General features: G+C 47.0%; 1 protein-coding gene across 3 annotated transcripts in view; it reads left to right on the forward strand.

The window, feature by feature from the left end:
- Positions 1–1,383: 1,383 nt before the first annotated feature.
- DCTD (dCMP deaminase) overlaps positions 1,384–25,540 on the forward strand; it is a 27,328-nt gene continuing 3,171 nt past the window's right edge. Inside the window, exons 1-4 of one of the 3 annotated variants that reach the window (XM_023220933.1) lie at positions 1,384–1,661; positions 3,280–3,394; positions 3,808–3,943; positions 24,054–24,170. In XM_023220933.1, the coding sequence (XP_023076701.1) occupies positions 3,287–3,394; positions 3,808–3,943; positions 24,054–24,170 (361 nt within the window). In that variant the 5' untranslated portion in view covers positions 1,384–1,661; positions 3,280–3,286. The other 2 variants (XM_023220935.2, XM_023220934.2) reach the window with 2 other exon arrangements.

Here is a 25,540-nt window from a genome sequence, read left to right on the forward strand (position 1 = left end):
GAGGAAGGAAGAAAGCTTAATGATGTTGTGGTTGAAGGACCGGCAGCAATTGGTGATATATGGGTTGTAGGCTGGTAAGAAGAGAAATGGATCTATGAAGACCCAAAGACTACAGATGAGTGTGCCAAAGACCAAGCAGTGGATTTGGGAGGGGGAGGGAAACCAGGGGCTCAGGATATATGACATATTTTAGCAGCAACAAGACAGCCACGTAAAGTCAACTTGACATTAAAAATCATCATCTTAATCTATGTGGCTCTTTCAAGCCTGAGTCTTATCAGGGCAAAAAAAAAAAAATCTATAGTTAACAATGAAGGATTTCCCCCTTTTGCTTTCCCGGCATCCACCAAGAGCAGTACATAATTTAATTATTGAATCTACAAGCTGGACCATGAGATGAAGAATGATGTGTCTGTTGTAGTGAGTAATTAGACAGAACCAACTGTTTACTCTCATCATTCTTCCTCCGTGAGGCTAAATTAATATAGTTAACAAGCTTTTGTATGGAACAGCAGTTCAAATCCGGGACGTGCAAATCAGAACTGATGATTATTACGGTAGCTGTTATTTATGGAGTGCTGACAGTACCCTCAGTATGAGTGAAACAGAATGGGGTTCTTCTGTCATTCTCTGTGCTAGAACCACTGTAAGGGGCTAGACGTCTGCATAGGGTAACGAATTTCATGAAAATCAGATTTAGTTGCTTGGGGCATACGACTCCAGAAATGTCACTGATGGTCTTTCCTATTGCGCTGTTTTCCTGATTTGCCCTGTTTTGAAACAACTGCAACAAAATGTGCACAGTATCAGTGGGCGAGCATTACCAGGAGGTAACGTGCAGTTGGGGTGCATGTGCGGTGATACGGGTGGAGCAGTGGACCGCAGGCTTTAGCAAACACCTCAGGCCCTTCCGCACAGTTTGAGCAGAAACTGCAAGCCAGTCAGGCGCAGCCAAATGCAAATCCAGCTTCCAGGCACTGAGTCTCGAGGCACAGCGCCCCCGCCGGACCCAGTTCCCTGCCCCATCCGGTGTGAAACTGACCCAGCCACCGGCCAAGGGTCCCCACGGGGACGCTGCGAAACAGCGGGCTCACTCCTGCGACCCAAACCAGGTCTCCCCACCTCCCACCAGCTTCACGGCACTAGATTCTTGGGGTCGTCTTTTAATCACACAGAATCTCTATAGTCGTGACTCTAAGGAGTTGATGGAACACGGATAGTGGGGAAAACCTCACCACCACCACTAAACCGAGTAGCCCCCGACGGTCGTGCAGTCAGGCCCGGGAGCGCCCAACTTGCGGCCACCCAGCGCCACGCGTGACCCGGGCAGCGGGGCGACCCCGGGGCGGCCTGGCACCCGGGAAGTGGTTTGTGCTCGGGCTGTGAACACCGCCGGCCGGACCGCGGGCTGCGTCACCGGGACTGCGAGGCGTACGGCGACGCCGAGCAGCGTGTTTGTGGCATGCGACCCTCCCTCCCTCCCCTGAGAGCTCCAGGCCCCTGGCCCCCGGCAGACAGCCGTCCCGCGAGCAAGCGGCGTCCGGGCCGCTGCCCTCTTCCGGCCCCGCGGCGGCCCCGCCTCCTCTTCCGACTTCCTTCCCTGAGCGCGGCGGCGGCGGCGGGGACTAGCACCGGCCTGCGGGCGGAGCGGGCACCGGATGGTGGGCTGGGGCCTGGACCGGGGCCGCGGACGCTGGGGGCGCCTCGGCCGGGCTCAGCCTTTAGAATGGAGAATGCGGGCGGGGTGGGAGCGCTCGGGGTCCCGGAAGTCACTCCAGGGTCGATTTCTTGGCGGGTGCGAGGCCGGTCCCCTCGGAGTGCCCCGGGAGGTGGTGCTGGGCGTCTGAACGTCGCATCTCTTCCTGCGCCCGTGTGTGGGGTGGGAATGCCGGGTGTAGGCCCTGGATCAGAGGTGACAGGGTTGCGAGCGGCGTGGGGTGTGCCTGGGACGGTGACCGGATGTGTCTTCCTGAATCGTTGTACTCAATCTCCAGTTCCCTCTGTTTCTACAGCTGGGCCTCAGTCCTCACAGGGCTCTAGTGGGCTTTCAGCCATGCCAGGGGAAGGCGCTCAGGGAATGAACAGGACCCTTCCCTCTCCTCCCCCTCCCTCGCCCCCGCCATGTCTCCCCCTCCCTCCTATGTGGTAGGTACTTCTCTAGCACCCCACAGCGATGATGGATGCTGACCCTTAAGCCAGGTGGGAAACCAGGCTGATCCAGCATCTGTCTTTTCCTGTTAGGAGGATTGCCAGGCTTCTCAGATTTGGGGCAGCGTAATCAGTGAGTGACCATGGTTCCCAGCACTGCATCTAGTCTTAGGCACTGCCGCCCTGCACTGTAGCATGTGCCTAAATAAAGTGTGGAGCCTGAAGCAGAAATTTTGGGAAATCCTCGCCTTCCTTTAGACCACATTCCTTGCCTTTCTCAAGATTTCTGCGTGTTGCACACCCTGTTTTTGTGTTGTCTTCCTTCCTTGCCCTTGTTTCATTCCTTTTGAAAGCGACCACTCCCCTGAAGTTCTGGGACCCCCTTCGTGGGCTCTCCCTGTTGTAGAGAGCCTGTGCTTGCCCCTGGTAAACTAAGTTCCAAAAACCTTGCTTTAGGAGTAGCACTTGACATTTTTCATAGTTTCTTCTCATGCAGTTCATTACTCAGAGTTGATAACTTCTGTCCCATCTGGAGTAACGAAGGGAAAGGGAAGGGAAAAATTATCTGGTGAATATCAGAGTTGGGAAGGCTTCAGATGTTTTCTTTGAATCCATCTGGCATGGATAATAATCCTGTGTGGTTTAGGATAAGTTACCTAAGTTCTCTGAGTCTCTGTAAGGTGGGATGGCACTGTCTACCTTAGCTAGGAGTAAGGCTCGAGTGACATGATGTATATAAACTTTAACAACGTCTGGAATCTATAGATGATCAATAAATATTTCTTATTTCCACCCTCTTCCTGTGCAGACTCTGTTTTGTAAGGGAGACAGGTAAAGGACAGAACAATTTGTAGGCTGGCATAAAAAATCCTATGAGAAAGCAGTAAATAGATAAAATATTTGGGAATGTGAAGCTGTGGGTGCCAATTAAAACTTCTGAAATAGGAAATTTCTTTTTACTTAAGGCCAGACACTGTTTAGGGCCCATGTGTTGTGATTTGTGATCGATAAATGTAGCTAAAGTTGCCCATGTTTGGACATCTAAAGGTTCAGTGTGGTTGGGTTGAACTGGAAAACAGACTTACTAAAATGCTTACTCTCAGCTTCTGCTTTGTCACGCTTTTCTTCTAGACCCAACATGAGTGAAGTTACCTGCAAGAAACGGGATGACTATTTGGAATGGCCTGAGTATTTCATGGCTGTGGCCTTCTTATCAGCACAGAGAAGCAAAGATCCAAATTCCCAGGTAAATGAATTTCCCAGGAGAATGCTTAGATACTCACAGGCAAAGAGATTCCTGCACATGAGCAGAAAGGGGAGATTCAGTGGACACCTGTCAACTTGAAAGTGCAGGGTCGGTCTGCCTTTTGTGCTGCGTTTCTACAAGCTTACTTCTTCCTGTGAGACAGAAAATTGTCACATGCCGTTGTTAACTGCCCCTCGTGCCCCTTCTGGGACCCGGGGTGCACTTTCCTTGGCTTATGGGAGCTGCCACAAAAAAAAAAAAAAAAAACAGGCAAGGAGATCGACAGCTCTCAGCACCTGTAGCAGCTGTGCATCTGTTTTGAGTTCTGCAGTCCCTCTGGTTTTATTCCCTGCTTCCCCAGCAGCAGGCTAGCCAGTTGCAGGCACCAAGCCGTTGGGCATGTTTCCTTCTAGGTCGGCGCCTGCATTGTGAATTCAGAAAACAAGATTGTCGGGATCGGGTACAATGGGATGCCAAATGGGTGCAGTGATGACCTATTGCCTTGGAGTAGGACGGCAGAGAATAAGCTGGACACCAAATACCCATACGGTAGGGCATGTTTTATATCCCATTCTGTGACATAGCCTGGTGAGTGCCTAATTAAGAAAGTTGGTCAGAAGATGACGATCTCCCTTTTGTCATCAACAGCTGGAAAGAAAAATATCCTACTGAACTACCCCAGTTTCCTGGCCTTGTCTCTTAAGTTCCAAAGAGAGCCACGGAGAGAAGCATGGTAGTGGTCACACAGGCTGGCCCTGAGATCCGGGGCTCTGCTGCCTGTGCTGAGCCTGGCAGGCTTCACTGGCAGCCTCCTGGCTTGCACACCACCAGAGCATTGATAGTCGGCTTCTCTGCAGACAGACGGTCACAGCCCCTTGCAGAGATAGCTGAGGGATGTGCATGGTGTCTCTGCAGGTTCTTTTTTTACTACTCGGAAGCAGGGTCGGCTAACCAGGGGCTGGCTCGGGCTTTGGTCTGATGAGAAGCAGGCTTCATTCAGCCCATGTGCCTGATGAGAACATCTGGCTCAAGCTCATTGCTGGGAAGCGGGAATCAAACTGTGAACTAGACATCAGGAGATGGAGGATCCGGTTGCTTCCTCCAGTCAAAGGAGATGCTGCAATTTCACAGTAGGCTGTGATCAGACCAAAAGCCAGAAGTGAGGCTAGGCGCGATGGCTCACGCCTGTAATCCCAGCACTTTGGGAGGTTGAGACGGGCAGATCACCTGAGGTCAGGAGTTCGAGACCAGCCTAGCCAACATGGTGAAACCCCATCTCTATTAATGTTGACATTCTAACATAGCTACATCTACTAAAAATACAAAATTAGCCGGGCATGGTAGCAGGTGCCTGTAATCCCAGCTACTCGGGAGGCTGAGGTGGAGGTTGTAGTGAGCCAAGATTGCGCCACTGCACTCCAGCCTGGATGACAGAGCGAGACTCTATCTCAAAAAAAAAAAAAGAAAAGAAAAAGAAAAAGCTAGAAGTGTGGAACTGTAAACCTTTGGCTTGACTGTCTCTGGATTTTCACCTTGAAATTAGCGAAGGGTGCTTCTTAGAGTTTGTTGCCTGTCTGAGCCCCAGGGAAAACTCCTTCAGAGATTGCCTGGGAGGGTCCAGCCACAGCTTTACTCTTCCTTGTATTCCTTGGAGAATATGCAACTAATGCTGGAAAAGAGGCAAATCATGCTGCGTATGCAGGTTGCTGATTTTTTGTAGGGTTAGGTCCTGTATTTTATGCCTGAAAATGAACAGACTGGCACTGTTGGAAGTGAAAGTAGAGTAAGGCCATCCAAATGGGAAAGATTGTGCCTTCAGGCCAAGGTGTGATGTATGATCTTTCTTCTTTGTTGACTGTCCTGGTAGGTTTTCCTCTGGGTTTTTCTCATGAGGAATTCCAAGTCTACATTTAGTCTAATTTATAAATTTTTGCTAATGTTCCTGAACCTCGATCATGTTAAATAAGCCCCCAAAATTTCTTTCTAAATTGCCTAGGGGCAACTCCTCCATGTTTGAAAGAAAAAGGAAAGAGGTGCCTGGAGGGAGAGGAGGAATTGAGGACTGCAAAGCAGTCTGGGTTTCCAGGGTGTGAAAAGTAGTTTAGGGATGAAGGGGACTGAATCGTCAGATCCTTGATTTAACCTCACCCCTCCCTCGGAGGACTGGGAAGAGAGGATCGGAGTTGGGGGAGGGTAAGACTGTCTTCTCAGCCCAGCTTCAGAGCTGGTGGTAGTGGATGACTAATTAGAAAAATGCGCTGACTCAGAGAAACTTTTTGTCATCCTGATTTTGATTCTATAAGCTTTTGATGTTAAGAAAGAAGGGAAGTGATTAGTTGTTTTTAAGTCCATGCAAAGATAATTTTTCACAGTGTGGTTCAATGTCCCATATAAAAATGGTGAAAGTGGAGGGTCGATGTGTTAAAGATCTGCATTGAAATGTGTGACGGCCACAGTCAATATTTCACCGAGTCTAGACAGTGAAATATTGGCCCTTGTGCTGGACTTCGATATGGAGGAATTCTGGGGGGATGGCAGTCTATCATACTCAAGCTGGTGCAAAAGATACCCGTGGTTGGACAGTGCAGAGGGGTCCTGGGTGGGCACTGAGCGGGCCTCCCAGTGGGACCTGTGCCTTCTTCAGTCACCGAGAGCCCCCAGCAGATCTGTAAGCTGTGACCTAGAAGCCAAGGGCCGTGCAGTCCATTTGCAGCACCTGCCCCACACCCCAGACTTCCCAGCACTCCTGACTTCCCGTGTGGCTGATTTTGTTGGTTATGAGACACTGCCTTTTGTCCAAATTGAGGAGAGTGCCTTTCAGAGCCCCTTTCTAGAGGGAATTGTTTAAAAAACCTACATAGGTATTTGTCCAACTTCACTGATTGTTTTTTATTGAATAGCTGCTGAGCTTGTGGGCACTGGTTGTCTGTCTGCATTATTTTTTATTATCCATATGATACCTCTAGGTTTTCAAAGCTCTTTGCCGTTACTTATCAATTGTTCATTTATATGTAGCTATGTTAGAATGTCGACAATTTTCTTTCACGAGAGTAAGCTTGTAATTTGATGTACCATAAAAGTTGTAGAAGGTATTAAATGGTTTTTAAAAGGCATTTAGTGTTACTACCACCGTAATACAGTAAAGATGGGCTTTAAGTCTAAATGATGATGACTGTGTATAAACTGTATACTTGTTGTCATCTCAAGGATTTTCAGGCCACAGAGAAGTAAATGTTTGGTTTGCCTGGGATGTCACAAAAATGTTTGCTAATAACTGACTCAAATGCATAAGGCTTTTTTTTTTTTTTTTTGCTTTTAAGATTTTCAGAATTAATTTCAAAAGCCAGGGGATCCTGCCTCGAGTTGGATAGCTCACCCCGTTCTTTCCTCATCTGCATTCGTGGCGCCTGAGCTGCTGTAGCAGGAAGGGTAACTTCACGGGTGATGTGTTACTGCCCGTAAAGGAGCTTTAGAGATTGCCTTGAGTTCTAGACAGTGATTTTTAACTCTTTTGAATATACAGGACCCTCTTTTAAATGCCAAAAAACTTCCAGGACCCCTGCACAATGCTAAATTCTTAGCATCTTTTGAGTAAGAAACTCCACAATGACAAAAACTACTTCGTATCATTAACATTTTATGTTAATCTGAACTTTATTAATTGGATAGCATTTATGTATGTTTGGGGAAAGTTTATGTACGTCCTGGACGTGGGATTTATCCAGCTGTGGATATGCTTGGACCCCTTGCAATACCTCAGTAGTGTCTCAGGGTTCTGTGCCCACAGGATCTAAGCCTCCTCCTTTCTTGTAAGTAACTTCTATAGTGTCACACATGTAGGGTGACATCTCCTAATTCCAAGGTCAGTGCTCTTCCTGCTGCCTCCCTGTGCCTCTCCTGTGGGGCACAGGAATTCAGCTGTACTGAAATGCCAATCATCGTCTCATTTTTTTTTGCAGTTGATCAGACTGAGGCTCCCATAAAATAACTCCTCAGAGATCAGGAGCTCGGGGAGGGGTGGCCTGTGCCTGGCATCATGCAGAAAGCCGGCATGGCTCACCAGCATGGCTCACCAGCGTGGCTCACCAGCGTGGCTCACTGGAACATTTCTTCAAAAGGGAGTGCAGTGGACTGAATGTGTCTCCCCATAAATTCACATGTTGAAACCCTAATTCCAATATGCTGATATTTGGAGATGGGGTCTGGGAGACGTAATTAGGCCATGAGGGTGGAGCTCTCCTGAATGGGATTAGTGCCCTTCTAAAAGGGACCCCAGAGAGCTCAGTTACTCTCTATCCATGTGCAAGGATAGGAGGAGAAGATGACTGTCTGCAACCCTGAAAGAGGACCTTGCCGGAAGCTAACCATGCTGGTGTCCTGACTTCCAGCCTCCAGAACCGTGAGAAATAAATGTCCATTGTTTCTCAGCCACGCAGTCTATGGGACTTTATTATAACAGCCCAAGGGACTGTGACAGGGAATTGAGAATTGTGTAAATTTGAGTTTACCAAATAACATACAACTTAATACTGCTTTATTAATTGCATAAGTCGGAAGTCGTTAGTCCTGATTGACGCCTTGTGGGGAGGAGGGAAGCACACAGTACTTGTAACGTAATAGGAGGATGGAGCTTTTCCTGGGCTGTGTCTCTAGAGAGGTATTTTTAAAGGGTGTTTTTGTTCTTCCAGCCTTGGGATCAAAACTTCATAAAACTATTTTATTATAATGTAGTATTAATGTGGAAAATGAAAATTCCTTCTGCTAAAGAAGCTTTTTATTCCATCCTTCTCCTGAAAAATCCAAAAGATAATATGATGTCAGTAACATTAAGTGGCAGGAAGAAGGCGATGTTGTTATACTAAGAATCTTTTCAGATGAATGACAATTAAAACACCAGGAAGCAGCAGATTTATCTAATTTACCAGATTAAAAAACTTGGGAAGATTTTTATTTTCTTGAGGGGATGGGTGTTGCTAAACCCGTGATGAAGTATTCATTTGACATTTTTCGTTCCTTTTCCTTTGTGGAATTCATTACAGCGAAGCACATTTAATCAAAATACCAATTTTATCAAATGGAGGTAAAGTACTCTTGGTGATTCAGATATCACTCTTTCCTTGGGTTTTCATAACCAATTTTGATGACATAGTTTACAAATTAGAGAGTTGGAGAATTCACTTGTTCCCGTTGTTAAGGGAATTTTTAGTAATGCTTGCCACACGTATCCAGCTGCCCAGCACGTGTGGCCTTGCTGATTTCTGCTGGTGAAGGAGTCTGGGTTTTGGTGAGTGCCTCTGTGCTTGGCCTCCTACCCCGCCCAATGGACCAGGGAGCCAGGATTGCTTGGCCTGCTGCATCTCACTGCACCAGGGAGGGAACCATAGGGTCTCCACGTCCCCAAGAGTGGGGGGTGGCCTCAGTCTGAGCGCATTGGGCAGAAATGGAGATGTGGCTGTTACCCGAGTCAGTTCCTATGTCTACAGGGATACCCTAAAAAGGATGTAATGCTGGGAAGGCAAATGCTGAAAAACTTGGAATTAATTAAGGCAAAAGAGTTCAGCAGAGCATCTTAAACACCTTTGTCAGTGTGGGGCAGTGCTTCTTTAAATTCTCTATTTAAATTTCATCTTTATTTTTCAGACTTAGCATATTGTTAAGCATGCATAGATGTCACTTTTGTGATTACTTAGCCATTTACTTTACCCCCTTGAACACTGACATTTTCCTGACTGCCATGCATGTGATGTATTTCTTTGGCATCCAAAAGGTTAGTGTTGAGAAACTAATTTATCAAGAAGTTAGGAGGCTGATCCTTCTTAAGCTGTGACTTCCTCACAACTTGTAAGAGCTTCTTAGTAATTAAGATCAAATTTGTTCTTCCAGTCCTGAAATTGAATGCCCCTCTGGTTTTGTCAGTCAGCCCATGAATTTGATAACTCGCCATGTCTTTTCCTGCAGAATTTAACTTCACTTATAGCTTCTTGCCGCTCCTCCCCTGCCTGGCCATCTAGTAGTTGTGGCCCAACAGCAGGTCTCATTAGGGACTTTTATACAAAACAACTGTTATAATCGATGGAAAACCTTTGAACAATTGTATAGGAAAGAAATTAAGTAGATTATTTTTACGAATCAAGGGCAAACTCAGGTGTGACCGTGTGGGGTTTCAGATGAACAGAGGAGCACACCGGTGTGTGTATGAGACTTCTCCCACCCCCTAAAATCAACCGGCTCCATGTACGCATGTTTTACTTTAAGATGTAATTGTTTATAAACAGTTTTCAGAAAGGAATAATGATGTTTTAATATAATTTATTTTGATATTTATGTATTTTTATAGTTACAGAATTAACTATTTTATTTTTAAAGTGCTAGAGTTTACTATTTCATTGTGAATACCTACAAAAGACATATAGTAACAAAATAACTCCTCCTTCTGAAGAGCACATGTTAGGAAAAGCTGAAGTGTTTGGGGATTGGACCTACCCGTGAAAATACACATCTGTGTCTCCTTTCTATAAAAAGTGATTTTTGAGTCTGTTCACCTCATAGAAGTTTGAAATAAAACTTAATGTAAGGTGTGGTTCCAAGGTTCCCAGAAGTAGGCTGAAGTTTATCTTTGTACTATAGTCTCTCAAGATAAAAGGTTTGTTGAAAAATTAGTAGCCTTGATAAAATGTCAGGGGCACATGCAAACTAATTTAGAAAACAGCTGTATTAAGTATTTGAGCACATTAATGATCTGAATGCAAATGGATATTCCTTCTTTATTGCTGCTGCTTTTTTTTTTTTGAGACAGAGTCTCGCCCTGTCACCCAGGCCGGAGTGCAGTGGCACGATCTTGGCTCACTGCAGCCTCCACCTCCAGGTTTCAAGCAATTCTTCTGCTTCAGCCTCTGAGTACCTGTGATTACAGGCACATGCCACCACACACGGCTAATTTTTGTGTTCTTAGTACAGACAGGGTTTCTACTGATCACCAACCTGACCTTAGGTGATCTACCTGCCTCGGCCTCCCAAAGTGCTGGGATTACAGGCTTGAGTCACTGCACCTGGCCACTTCTTTATTTCTTTAAGTTTGTGCAGTCTTTGCTTAGAAACACAGGGATCGCTGTTCAGTGTGGTTCCCTGAGAATGATTACTGTCATAGTCTTGATTCTGGTGATCTGTTCTCTATCAGTTGTGCTGATTTTGACTGATCTTCTCTGAAATTGGCCTAAATGACTAAAGCTTTATTGTATTTTGAGTTATTTTCATCCAGAATCTCCCTTCAGAAGCTTTGTTAATATTAGCTGTATTAAAATAGAATATGAATATGTTGTTTGCTCCCAGAAATACACAATAAAACCTACTTCTTAGGGATTTTTGCAAATGTTTATATTGCTTTTTACTTTTACTTTCTGAAGACTTTTTAAAATCTAGATAGGGATATGCATGTCTGTAATACACACATAAGTTAAGTAAAGCCCCATAGTGCTTAAAACAACAATTGGCATATTCACACAAAAGAATCCTGAAGCCGCCCTAAGGAGCCAAAGGGTTCCGGGTTTGCTATGTTTGTGCCCAGTGACTGTGGGGTTGTTAGAGGCGTCACCTGGCATTTATTTCTCAATATTTCTATGAAGTAAATTATCACTGAAGACCCTTCCAGTTCTCTTATTCCAAGGAAAAATATAAGTATGATAGCTTTGATGGCATTAGATTAGTATCTTTTTCTCAGCTTATGGAGTTTTGAAAGCGTTCTCGGTCAAAGCAGAGCTGTAAAAAGCTGTTGGAGGCAATGCCACAGGGAGAATGTGCATGTGTACTTATGGATAAATTAATAGAAATAGGCTTCTTTCCCTCCCCCCTCTAACGATTAAAGTCTGGTGCAGTTCTAAGATGACTATAAACCATATGGAGATAGGAGGCATGAACAGGAGGGGACAGTCAGACTGTAGGTTACTCCACAGACATGCAGATTAAAAGACATTGGATGAGAAGAGTTTGGATAACAGCAGTAAAGAAAAAGATCCTAGCCAAGTATGGAGTGCATACCTGTAATCCCAGCACGTTGGGAAGCTGAGGCAGGTGGATCGTTTGAGCTCAAGACTTCAAGACAAGCCTGGGTAACATGGCGAAACCCCATCTCTACAGAAAATACAAAAATTAGCCAGGTGTTGTGGTGTGCAGCTCTAGCCCCAGCTACTCCAGGGGGGCTGAGGTGAGAGGATCGCTTGAGCCCGGGAGACCAAGGCAGCAGTGAGCCAAGATTGCACCACTGAACTCCAGCCCAGGCGACAGAGTGAGAGACCCTGTCTCAAAAAAATTAAGAAAAAGATCCCATGTCCACGTGAAAAAGAGTGTATGATTACATAGGACACACTTAAAACTCTTTGGAGACAAGAGGTTAAGACCAAATAGAAAGAAAGGACTTTAGAAATTCTTTAGAGAACAAGTCAGCATGACAATGTTTGTTCAAACGAGATACTTGAGTGGCATTGGGAAATCCCTGTGATAAATGCAGGATACTGGGGAAGGAAGAGAGTTGCAATGCAAGGGAATGCACGCTGCCCTCTGCTGGCGCTGTCTGGAGGGTCGGTGCCAACCAATTAGTGGAGGTGTAAATGTTCTCTGTGCTTCTTTCAAATGATAGATGCCATAGTAAATTTAAAATATTGAATATGATAACTGAGCATGAATTTTTTAATTCTGCAATTAAAAGACTTTGTTCAAAATGCCATTAATTTTGAGTTTAGGTGAATAAAGGGAAGCAGAATTCTTCTGTCGTTTTTCCTTCTACATGTGAGTTATCACTTTTTAGGAATTAAAATCAGTACTAACAAGTCACCTCTTCTCTTACCAGTTCCAGTTGTCTGCCAGTGAGGGGATGTTCTCTGGCATCATCTTCCTTTCTTTTTAAAATTGTAACTGTTTTATAAAGCATTGGAGTTTTTCCGACACCGTCACATGTAGCCATTCGTTCACTGAGCAGACACTTCTAGGGCATTTATTGTGTGTTTTACACGCCAGGCACTCTGCAGAGGTCAACAGAATGCCACAGGAGGGACTCTGTTTTGGAAGAGTTTGCAGACTAATTGTGGAGGAGGTAGACATTAATGAAATAAACAGATATGATTGAATATTCCTTTCTGAGGTAGTCACTTTTTTTCTTTTTTAATGAGACAGGGACCAGACACTGAACCTGCCAGCCCTTGATCTTGGACTTCCCAGCCTCCAGAGCTGTGAGAAAAACATTTCTGATGTTTAGAAGCTACAAATTTATGATATTTGTTAGAGCAGCGCAAAGAAACTAGGACAGGTTTTGTGTATGAACTGGATTGTTCTGGGGCAAGAGTGGAAACAGGGACTCGCCAGCCGGGAGGTGACGCAGTGGACGATGCGAGGGCCTTGGAGGGGGTGGGTGCTGGGGCGGGAGAGGCTTGACTGGAGATAGGGTATATTTTAGGGGCAGCATCAGGAAGATGGCATGATAAAGGGTGGGAGAGGTAGACTGACTCCCCCCAAACAGTTCTGGCTGCGGCAGCTAGACAGGCATACTGAGGAGGAGAAGCAAGATTTTGGAATGATCAAGGAAGATTTAGACACCTGAAGGCTGAGGTGCCCGTGAGAGCTCCCTGCAAAGGGTCAGGTGGTCAGGTGGGTGTATGAGGTGGGGATTAGTCCAGACTGGCTCTATCAGGTATGTCTGTGTCAGTGTCAGGTATGTCAGTGTCAGCGACCTGGGTGGCTGATCAAGGGAGCATGTGCAGAGGAAGGAGGAGTAGCTGTGGCTGAGCCCTGAGGGCTCCAGCACTTAAGGTGGTTGGAGAAAGAAGGGCCCATGAGAAAGAGCACACAGAGCAGTGTTTTAAGAAGGAAGGCCTCACTTTGGGAGGCTGAGGCAGGCGGATCATGAGGTCAAGAGATCAAGACCATCCTGGCCAACATGGTGAACCCCGTCTCTACTAAAATACAAAAATTAGCTGGGTGTGGTGGTGCGCGCCTGTAGTCCCAGCTAGTCAGGAGGCTGAGGCAGGAGAATGGCATGAACCCAGGAGGCGGAGGTTGCCATGAGCTGAGATCGCACCATTGCACTCCAGCCTGGCAACAGAGTGAGACTTTGTCAAAAAAAAAACAGTTGCAGCATTCTGGTGAGGGAGGAAGGAAGCAAGACCACCGGTTGAAAGAGCTGGGAGTTGGTGCTTGGATGCTGGGAGGAGAGAAGAGGTGATTGTGTGGGGTGGGAGCGGAATGTCTTAGGAATATAGGGCAGTGTTAGGAGCTCACATCTTATTTGAGAATCCCGAGTTGGGCTGTTGTTCCCCATTTTCTACCTGCCGACACAGGGTCAGTGCGCTGCCTGAGGCAGGCCAGGGAGAGCTGGAATTAATTAGAACACATCCCGACTCCTCTTCCAGTGCCCAGTGCTCAGGCCCAGTTTCCCTCTAAACACTATTAACACACAAAGGAGGCTTCTAAGCTCCATAACGCATATTTGCATCACAGTACTATCAACGCTGATTAGTGCTCTCTTTCTCTTGGTGCTATTGTCACGCATTTTAGGCATCACGCGTGCATTTCACATGAACAGTGGGAAGGGAGTTGACGTGGCCTAGCGTGGATGCAGAACAGCTATTTCCACATCCTCCTCCTCCTGACCTGATTGTGTGCCCTTAGCACATAGGGAGGCAGCGTAATTAGAGTTCTGGGGGTTTATTACCAATAATGGCCTTACCGCAGTCAGAAAGCTCTTTAGCCCCCAGCACTACCATTGGGGCTAAGTGGCTCCCCTGGGCGCCGTGAGTTGTCACCTGCAGCTTTAGCAAGAGGCAGCGAGGAGGGGGGCAGGGATGGGGAGCAGAGCGGGAGAGAGGGAAAGAGAAGTGGGTATTCTCGCAGGCAGGCTGGGTTGGGCAGGCCAGGACAGCCTGGTCTCAGGTGGGCACAGGTGGGAGAGCGTGGGAAGCACTCACATGTAGCACATAGCTCGTCCGTGCTGTGCTCTTGACAGATGTTAGTCTTCGTAAGCGTTCCTGGGGAGGGATTTTTCTTTCTATTTCTCAGGTCCGAGGCTGAGGCTGAAGAAGATGCTTGACTGCTAGGTTGCGGGCAGTGTGTGAGGACATGGTGGGGAGGAAGCAGAGGAGACAGGCAGAACCAGGGGTCTCCAAGACCCCCGAGTGCGTTGTCGCGGGAGCGGAGACGGAAGTTCTTGCCTCCGCATTCAGGACCCCGGGCGGTGGGCAGGGAGGTGGATGCGTGGGTGTGGAGGCCTCCCTCAGAGCCTGCAGCATGGGGCTGCCTTTTAAGGGAGTGACCCACCGCTTTCTCCCCCGACCTTGGTAGAATTCCTTTTCACTGTCATTTTCTTCCAGCAGAGCCTCCTCTCTGGACACAGGTGGGAACAGAACAGAGCCCACACATTTTCCAGGCATGCGGCAGGTTTCTTCACATCACCCCCGTTTCTCCTCTTTGTTTTCACACACAGACTTACACTGTCATGCCTCTCAGGTGCAATCATGTGTCCCTCCGTGGCGGGAGGGCTCAGTTACTTTATCCTCTGAGTAGAAAGGCCACACTGTGCCTGGGGCTGGGCTGGGGGCAGGAGTGTCTCGATTCCAAGGACAGGTAGGCTGTGGGGTGCAGCGGGATCGGGCAGGCAGAAGCGCTGTCACTTGTCTCTGATCAGGAAGACCCCGTTCCTGCCAGCCAGTCTCTTTCTCAGGAAACAGGTCCGGGTCTGAGTACTGGTGACAAAGGCCCAGTTTGCAGAGTTCTTTGGCGTTCACACAGCATTTTCCTGCGGTGTCCCTCACTTGCTGTTCGTGTGACCCTGTGAGATGGGAAGGGGTGGCTATTGTTATTCCTATTTGTAGCTGAGAGAGGCTGGAACTTGAATAAGGTATTATCTTTGTGTAGGCACATCCTAGGATTTAAATCCCTTTGTTCTGAAAAGACATTTGTAATCCTAATACATTTTTCTACAGAAACATGTTACTTGAAGATTCAGTTCCCCTTGCACCTGTGAACAGCGCCTGGAACCTCCGTTGCCCGGATTTTCTCAGCACTCCTTCAGCAGTCCTGCTGTGTTGCTTTAGCTTGCACTTGGGCCGCTGCTGATTTCCATGCTGGGGCATCTGCAGCCCAGCTTGTGTGAGCTCTGCAGGGACCAGACCCACCTCCATCCTGCAGCCTACACCCAGCCCTGTTAGCTCTCCACCCGGCACGGGTCAGTGTGCAGACAGAACTTACCAGAACATACCTGGGAAACTGCGAGAGTTTTAAACTGTTTTCTCTTCTTGCTCCAGCCCTGTTACTAAGGGCTGCTTCCCTAGGTGGGGGACAGGGCTCTGTCTGAGCAGGCTTAGAGGGACACAGGCTTTGGAGCCGTCCAGCAGGCTGGAAGGAGGAAGACAGGGCCTGAGCCAGGAGGGGGTGAGGAACAGTGAGGCTTGCCTTGTGTCACTGTCTTAGAGAAGTGATATCTGCTGATTTCTATATGGTGCTCCCTTCCCCAGTTCCACCTTTATTTCAAGTCATTTGAAAACCCTGATAATGAGTCAGATTGCTACTTTACTAATAGGAACTTCATGCAGGAGGGATAAGATAGAGGGGTGACATTATTTGGGACCAAACTCTAGAAATCTTTGCTTTAGATTTTGTGGAAGCCATAATTGGGAACACTTGATAGGCTTTTGGGAGAGTGTATTTGGTGGGGGTGGGTGGGGGGCTTAATTGTGGCGGCTATTCTGTTGTTAAATTATTGACGTGAAGGATAGGTACTCCGGAGGCTGGCAGTGACATATGAGGCCCTGTCAGGATATCTTTCAATAATTAAGAAACAAGTAGTTGAAATTCCATTTTAATACCAGAAGCTGTGAAGCCGTTCCATAGATGGATCAGTTAGAGGAGCAAGTGTGTACCCCATCCCTCCGCGGAAGTTTCCAGCAGGCATCTGTGGGCAGCGGGGGCCGGGGCAGGGGTGCCTGTGCTCCCACAGACAGCGTGTCCAGGTTTAGCAACTCTGATAGCTGTAGGTCCCCAGAAGTAAAAACACTTAGGCCCTAACTTCAGGAAGTAATGACAAAAAGCTTTGTCATCAGAATGGAAGTAGAAGATCCTGTAAATTACTATTGAGTTATTTTTTTTAATGCACAGGTCAACCTTGAACTTGGGTATGCCATTTCACGTCACTTGTTAATTGCAGGGTGGGAACCCAGTAGAAATAATAGAGGGTGATGCTTCCCACCTTTTCATTCCAGAAGGCCATGAGCAGACGCTTCTTGGCTCGAGTCCTGACCCTTGTCTTGTCAGTGAACAGAACTGTCCGTGCTCTGAACGGCTCAGCTTGGGGTGGTGGCAAAAGGTGTTGCAGGCCTGTTCTCAGTGGCAGCAGGCGCTCCGTGCCTGGCCTTCTGACCCTGACCCTAGCAGGAGCCGCCACACCAGGCTGCCACCTGTTCAGGTCAGCCTTGGCAGAACACCCCTCAGGTCTAAGGACATCGTTTTCTTTAAGGAAAATCCTGTGTCACTAAAAATGAGTTCTGAACTAGATCAGAATCTTCATTTTCCTGACTCCAAATTTTCTCCGGCCCCAGTAGTTCCTGTCCACGTCCCCATAGCAGATGAAGATCAGTTGAGGGTAGAATAACACTATCACTGCTAAATTATTTGGGCAGCAATTAGAATTTGTTTAGCATTATTTAGGGTTTTTAAACAAACCTATCTGGATAACCTTATAATACTACTGTCTAAAATAGATATTGTATTAGTCTTATATCAGATGAGGTGAAAGTCAAATCTATAAAACGCTGAACTCTTAAATCTAACCAAGGATGGAATATATCCTGTTAATTTGTCAAACTTCCAGAGAACCGCCTACATGAGACAGTAAGGATTAATCAAGCCCTAGTAAGAGAGAATTTGAAAAATACAGTTTTCTAATTATACAGTCTCTTCTCCATGGTCCAAGGTTAATGCAGTTCTGAATTCTGACAGTTAGTAATAGAAAAGAAAAAAAAAAAAAACTAAAGCATATGAATTCTCTTATAATTACCTGAAACAGAGAGTCTCTTCTGGCAATCAAAGACCTTCTAAGCATTAATCTGATATTTTCAACATTTGATTCTTTTCCTTTTAAACAAGGTTGGGAATAACTGGAGAGTTGTATGTCACTCTTTGTGCTTATCAAATATATATGTAGTGTTTGCAGATTTAATTTACTTATTGCTTAGGTGTAAATGTGTAATTCTAGGTTGAACATTTTATCTTTTTTTTCTTTTCTTTTCTTTTTTTTTTTTTTTTTTTACAATTTAGACTAACTTATGAATACTTCCTAGATACTGTATCTTTGAAATACTTGGTTCTTATTCCTACTACTAATATAAAAACTCACAATTACTTCTTGGTTAGTTTTTGCTCTCGGATATATTTGTAGCTCTTGCCGCAGTTCATCCAGGCAACACAACAAAAATGTTCACTCTAGGGAAAGGTGAATTTATTCCTTCGTTTATTGCTGTCAAATATCTGTGGTATGTTTATTGTACAGGTTGAGCATGCCAAATCCAAAAATCCAAAATCTGAAACTTTTTTTTTTTCTGAGACAGGGTCTTGCTCTGTTGCCTAGGCTGGAGTGCAGTGGCGCAAACATAACTCACTGCAGCCTTGACCTCCTGGGTTCAAGTGGTCCTCCTGCCTCAGCCTCCCAAGTAGCTGGGACTACAGGTGCATGCCACCATACCTGGCTAAGTTTTTTTATTTTTAGTAGAGATGAGCTGTCACTATGTTGCCTAAGCTGTTCTTGAACTCTTGAGCTCAAACGATCTCCCCGACTTGGCCTCCCAAAGTGCTGGGATTACAGGTATGAGCTACTGTACCTGGCCCAAAATCTGAAATCTTTTGCACACCAGCATAATACCCGAAGGAGGTGCTCATGGAGCACTCTGGATTTCAAATGTTTGGATTGGGGGTGCTTTCCTGATAAGTATAATGCAAATATTTTAAAATCTGAAACCTGAAACAATTCTGCTCCTAAGCATTTTGGATAAGAGGTAATTAACCCATAGAGGAAAGGTACATGGAAGCCCCAGACCACCCAGAAGAAGAGGCCTGGGGAGAAGATGGGCAATTATGGCTAGACTTCAGATTTCAGGGTTTTACAGGTGGATCTGGTGTCTGAGATTCTATGAACAGATGGAATCTTAGTGACTGGCCGGGCGTGATGGCTCACACCTGTAATCCCAGCACTTTTGGAGGCCGAGGCGGGTGGATCGCCTGAGTTCCAGACCAGCCTGGCCAACACAGCAAAACCCTGTCTCTACTAAAAGTACAAGAATTAGCTGGGCATGGTGGCAGGTGCCTGTAATCCCAACTACTTAGGAGGCTGAGGGAGGAGAATCATCGCTTGAAACTGGTAGGCAGAGGTTGCAGTGAGCTGAGATCGCGTCATTGCACTCCAGCCTGGACAAGAAGAGCAAAACTCAGAATTCAAAAATAAAAAGTCAGTGACTATGGGAGAAAAATCAAAAACCAGTATTTTACCTTGGGAAGTGCCCACAAAGGCAGGAAAAATAAGAGGACCTACAGAAAAGTAAAGTTGAACACAAGTGTGTGGTAGTCCTGAGAGGTTTTAGAGTAGAGAGGAGTCCAAAGAGAGCAGATGAATCCAAAGGTTCCAGCCCAGAAGAGACCTTGGGTTTTCACGATGACGAGACCCTCCAGTGGCCTGTGGAGCTGGCTCCCATGAGGTCATCAGACCCAACTGCGCACATTGCTTCCCAGGTCAGCTGGGCGCACTGCTTCCCAGGTCAACTGCGTGCACTGCTTCCCAGGTCAGCTGGGCGAACTGCTTCCCAGGTCAACTGGGCACATTGCTTCCTGACTCCACGTCATGCTGGGAGTGGGAGATTGGCTGTATGATAAATGTCTACACCACGGAAATTGGCAGATACGTGGTGACCCAGCAAACACAGTTGACACCTGAAACATAATTTTTAGGAATAGTATTTAACCTTGTGTGGGGGATCCATTCTGATCTCTATCCTTCCCTTCTTACCTGTTTCATTAAAACAGAAGAAAAAGCTGGTGTCACTCACTGAACTGATTTCATGACCTGCAGTTTGAAAAACATTGTTTTAGAGAAAACTGGAGATTATGTATGCTTTACAGAGTCAGAAGACAATTATTATTATTATTATTATTTGAGACGGAGTCTCACTCTGTCGCCCAGGCTGGAGTACAGTGGCGTGATCTCGGCTCACTGCAACCTCTGCCCCTCCGGGTTTAAGCAGTTCTCTGCCTCAGCCTCTGGAGTAGCTGGGATTACAGGCGCACACCACCACACCCAGCTAATTTTTTTGTATTTTTAGTAGAGATGGGGGTTTCACCATCTTGGCCAGGCTGGTCTTGAACTCCTGACCTCGTGATCCACCCGCCTTGGCCTCCCAAAGTGCTGGGATTACAGGCGTGAGCCACCGCACCTGGCCAGAAGACAATTATTTTAAAAATAAATTGTAGTAACAGTTGTAGATAGGATGATTTCATCTTGAAAGGAGGAAAAGAAGAGTCCTAAAAGGCTGACAAGATGACCTCTCTAGACTAAGGACTAAGTATGCATGCTTTCAGGAGAAGAAAAATGAGCAGAGAGAAGCGGGAGCTTCAGAGATGGAGGGAGGGAGGGGGGGGCTGGGAGCACGGCCTTGTGTTTGCGTGGGGAGAGGAGGCCGTGTTTTGATAGTGAAAGCTGGTTTTAGAGAAAGTCACCTGTTCTGGAGGATTGAGGAATGAAACTGGAAACCTTAGGAGAAAAGCACAAACATCGGTTGTACTTGGTATTTTTTAAATTGCTTTTATTTAGTTAGCTGGAAATGCACTTTCCCAGATCCACTGTCACTCCTGCAAATTACAAGAGTGCTCAGCCACCCTGTCGAAGGTCATCCACCTTCCGAGCAGCAAATTGGACCTTGATCCCTCGTGCTGCCCCTTGCTGCAGAGCTCTTTGTCCACAGTCGCCGGCAGAGGTGGGGAGTGCAGACGGGAGGATGCTTGGCCTGTGGTGGTCTGGCCAGCCAGGGTAGGCGCGAGCTCATCACAGGCCAGGTGGCCTGAAGTGGATTTGGCAGGTGCCTGTTATTTGATCAGTGTCGATGGCCAGTCGACACAAGTAAATGAGTTCCCAAACTTGACCCTGACCCACCTGCTTTAAACAAACTGGAGGAAGTCATCAAGTTCGTTTCCCCAGTTTCCTCTCTGAGGACACTCTGGGGGCCGAGGCCTGGCTGAGTCCAGTCTCCTCAGGTGGAACAGGCCCAAAAGGAAGTGCAGGGCGGCCTGGGGGACGGCGAGGGTCAGAGTTTCAGGGCTCTGGAGATCCTGGAGCTGAGAGACGAGTGTCAGCCACAAAGGTGAAGCTGGATTGCAGGACCACAGCAGGCAGCAGCTGGGAGCTGCGAAGTTGGCGGGGCTGGGTTGTGGCCTCAGGTGCTCCTCTGGGCTGGGGCTTCTCCCCTCAGCCCCGCAGGTGCAGGTGGGGCAAGCCTGTGATAGACAGGGCTGAGGGGGTCTGGGGAAGGGGGCAAGAACCAGCAAGAGAGACCAGGGTAGGGTTAATCTTACACCCTCCACTGAACACTTGAGTTTCCTGTTTGTCAGTGTCCAGTCTTATGTATGTGGGATTTTGGATTGTTCCTTTTAGAGGCTCATGTGTGCCCGACACACTATTGTTCATATTGCCCAGTAGCTTTATAGCTATATAAACATATATATATATGGGTGTTAAATGTTTATCGAATGAATAAAGGAGGAAATGCAGATTGCAATTATTGATGGTGGCGTTGGGAAGTAGCGAAAGTCCCTCTTAAATTCAAATATCAGAAATATGCTCTCCCACCTAATACATAATTTTTGATGGTGCTGGTATTTATTCAGATGTAATATATGTTTTTTATATTTCTTTTTAATATTAATATTCAGATATAATATATATTATATACGTATTTTTAACAAGAAGCTTTACATTCTTCATCTTGTGATTTTTTTGGTTAAAAGAAAGGAAGTCTGTTCATAATCTTGTGCATTATTTCTATAAATCGCCCTCTGTACACAGGGATGTCAGATGCTGCCGAAGAGAATCTGTTTCATATGGTAATTTTCACTAATGAATCCAGACCTATACTGTTAAATTTTGCCCCAACCTGCCTGGGATGAAGTAGAGGAAGCTCGTTGCAGTTGGTCTGACAGTTCTTAGAGGATGTTCTCATAGTGTTTCATAACAGATGCAGAGGCTCTGTAGTTCTGAATGTTAATACCAGCGCCATCAAAATTATTTATTAGGTAGGAGAGCATATTTCTGATATTTGAATTTAAGAGGACTTTGAGTCCTCCCCAACGCCACCATCAATAACTGGGATCTGCGTTTCCTCCTTTATTCATTCGATAAACATTTAACACCCATTCTGTTCATGGCATCACATCAGACTCTGGGGGAGTTACAAAGAACCTAGGCTGGGCTCTGCCCTCAAGGGGGAAATAAAAGAAACAATGACATGTAATCGTTTTTAACACCAAGCAGCGTGAAACCCAGTTCTGGAGTATCCTGGTCACAAGGGGAGAAGGGGTCACGGGAGCCCCTCCAAGGCCAGCGCCCATGTGGCCACGCCTTGCACCTTCCCAAGCATGGGCCCCCGCACCCTTCTCTTGTCTTTCCTTGTCCTCCCATGCTGTCAGGGTTTATGAGACCTGCGAGTCTCGGGGCATGGCTCTGGTCACTCTGGCCCGCGAGGATTATTCTCTGATGGGCTGTGGTCGGTGAAGCACAGCTTATCTGCCTCTTTCGATTTTCCTGCAATACCAGGAGAGACTGCTCAGTTTTAGGCAGGACTGAGACCTCCTAAAACATGGAATTTGTAGACAAAAATGATACTTCCTAACATTGCCTGAGAGAGCTTTTTGTCAGCCTTACGCCTGCAACATTGCATTGCTGCTGGGGGACCCTGGGACCCAGAGGTGGCTGCAGCTGCATGCGAACATGGGAGGCTGGCTGGGGAGGGTGGCCAGGCCTTCATCTCTCTGACCCAGAGTAGGTGCTCAGTAAATGATCAGCGATGAGGCAAGTGAGTCAGGACTGAAACGTATGAGCACCATAAATTTAGGCCACTGTTCATTTAAAGACTCAAAACTCGTGGAAGAAAGTGTTAAGTGTGGAAGGTTGGCGGGCTGCAGAGGGTAGGGGAGACCTTGAAGATCCCCATATTTATATTCTAGGTGGTTTGTGTGATGTGGGCCATGGCCGCATGTCATTCATTAACTCATTTGACACATACTTATTTTAGCACTTGTGTGCAAGCACGTGTTGGGATGCCAGGGGTGCCAGAAGGCAGTGCTTCCTTCCGGAACTTGTCTGTGCGTTGGAATCACCTGGGGCATTGCTTACAAATTCAAGCCCAGGCCACAGCCCAGGCAATCACACTCTGCAGGCATGGGGCACAGACCTCTGTATTTTGGAAGCGTCTAAGGGTGTTCTGGTATCAGAGAGGTTTGCAAGTCACTGCGGTTAGGAGTTTGTAATAGAGTTTTAGATAACACACCCAGGAAAATGCAGTAACGATACAAGACGGCCATCCAGAAACCTCCTGGGCAGGATGAGGGAGCCAAACCCAGGTCTGTGCTGTGGGCACCACTCATTCCCACTCCAGGAGGTCGTCCCCTGTGGATTAGGGAGTGGGAACATCTAGGCAAGCTGGACCTGGGGTGTGCATTGACTCTGCCCGGTTCAAGAGAGGGAGGAAGGGGATCCTCTTGACTCTGAACTCAGGCAGGTCCAGATGTGACCTGGGATCACGGGTGGAATGGACTGGTCTGTCGAGAACTCAACTAGTCATTGCCATTGCAGTGGATGAATGTTTTTCTTATAAAAAAAACTGGGCGGGGCGTGGTGGCCCACACCGGTAATCCCACAGCTTTGGGAGGCCAAGATGGGAAGATCACTTAAGGCCAGGATTTCAAGACCAGCCTGGGCAACATAGTGAGACTCCATCTCTACAAAAGATACAGAAAGTTAGCTGGGCTTGGTGGCACGTCTGTAGTCCCAGCTACTTGGGAGGCTAAGTCGGGAGGATCACTTGAGCCCAGGAGTTCGAGGCTGCAGTGAGCTGTGATCATGCCACTGCACTCTGGGCGACAGGACGAGACCCTGTGTGGCTGCTGGCGTTTTTCCTTGTGCATATGTGGGCTGAGCACGATGTGGTGAAGCAGATCTCTCAGGATGGACACGCTCAGCTTCGTCACTTGTTGATTCTCTTGCTCTTAAAATCCCCTAGCCCTCTTAACGGCCACAGTGAACCTGCCCGTGTGTGCACGTCAGCACACCAGTGAGCCAGCTCAGGCGGGCACTTTCATACCCCAGGGTCTTGTGGAGCCGTGAAGTGGAGCTGCGCTTAGGGTGGGGAAGGCGCGTGACCTCGCCGTCCTGGCCGCTCTGGGTGCCTTCAGGCCTCACTGCTCATCAACAGCCAGACCACGTGGGCCTCATTTGGTATTCTTAGTACTTGCCATTTCTAATCAATTTTTTTACTCGAGCCTGTTATATGTTATTTCAGAGCGGGGAATGGAATGTGTTAACACTTAGTAAATTCTTCATCAGCTGCAACCAAAGTTTTTCTTTCTTTCCCTTTCAAACCCACAGTGTGCCATGCTGAGCTGAATGCCATCATGAACAAAAATTCGACCGATGTGAAAGGCTGTAGTATGTATGTCGCCTTGTTCCCTTGTAATGAATGTGCGAAGCTCATCATCCAGGCAGGTAGGAACCAGGTCTTTTCATTTGTCACATTTGCATTGCTGCCTGCTCGCCAGTAGCTCGCTGCTGATGTGTTTGATCTTAAATTGCCATTGTTTCGATCTAAATTAATGGGACTATCAACTTTGCAAGATATTTCCCGTGTTTTGTTTTTGAATGGTGCCAGGTATTTTAAGACTAATTGCATCCTCTGTGATTCTTAGCATGTTTTTAATTTAGTTTGCAACTTCTTAAACTGCAAGCTGCCAAAAAGTAACACAGGCGTTGCATATAATTACTGTCAATTTACTATTCTCTGACATATTGTGCATAGATTGGGGGAAGGGAGAGAAACGAACTTCTGTCCGAAACAAGGTCAGCTGGGAGTCTGCGTATGAAGTTTTAATTTGTATTTAATACATGGTAGATATTTGAGGATCTCAACATACCGTGGCATATAAATGTCATAAGACCAAATGGCACTACCTTCAGGTTTTCTTATGTTACAGTTTCCATAAATCTACACCATTGTATTCTGAATATTTCACCTTTTTCAAACTGTCACATCTGAGATTCAGCTACACTTTGTCTCCATAAATCTCTCGGCTGGAGATTTAAAGACTTATCATGTTTAGCGAGATGTGTGGTTTAAAGGGGCTGTTTATCACCAGCCCCGTGGATCTCAGAGCAGAAGCGGTCTGCTGGTACTGAGGAGTCGCGTGGGCTCCCTCGCTCGCGCTGTCGCCGTTCCTGGGAAGCTCTCCTCGCGGTGCTCAGCTGTGGAGGCGGCAGCGGGCCTGTGGGCCAGGCAGTGTGGGCCCCACGCTGCAGCCTCCTCTCCCTTCAGAGGCTGGTGGAGCAGCAGCCTTCAGCGCGGGGCCCTTGGGATTCCTGGCTCCCAAGTTAGTGCTGCCTGCTGAGATCAGGACAAGAAAACAGATCTGCCCTCTGTAGAGCTGGTTCGAAGTGGTCTGCAAAGCCATGCTGGGAAGCACCGTGGTGCCCACCTCTGAATTTGCCAGCAGCCCCCACTCCCTCCATTCGTCCTCCCACTAGTAAGAGAAGCTACCTTGTGAATAAAGACGATTTGATTACCTTAGTAAGGGAAATTGGTTAATTGGATCAAGGCTTGACTGCTTGACATGTTTTCCCTTTGCATTTGTTTAAAAAAAAATCCATAAAGACTGGAGGGAAGATTAGATATAATGCGCCCTCTGCTGTATTAGAAAGAAGGAGATGCGCATTTCAGTGACTGGACACTGTCTGCAGGCACACTCGGAAAAGGTCATCAATCATAGACACTGAAAGCGCTCCAGCTGCTTCCGCCTGTCAGCACACTCGGAAAAGGTCATCAATCATAGACACTGAAAGCGCTCCAGCTGCTTCCGCCTGTC

This window comes from Piliocolobus tephrosceles, chromosome 3 (assembly GCF_002776525.5).
Source record: "Piliocolobus tephrosceles isolate RC106 chromosome 3, ASM277652v3, whole genome shotgun sequence".
Classification (NCBI taxonomy): domain Eukaryota; kingdom Metazoa; phylum Chordata; class Mammalia; order Primates; family Cercopithecidae; genus Piliocolobus; species Piliocolobus tephrosceles.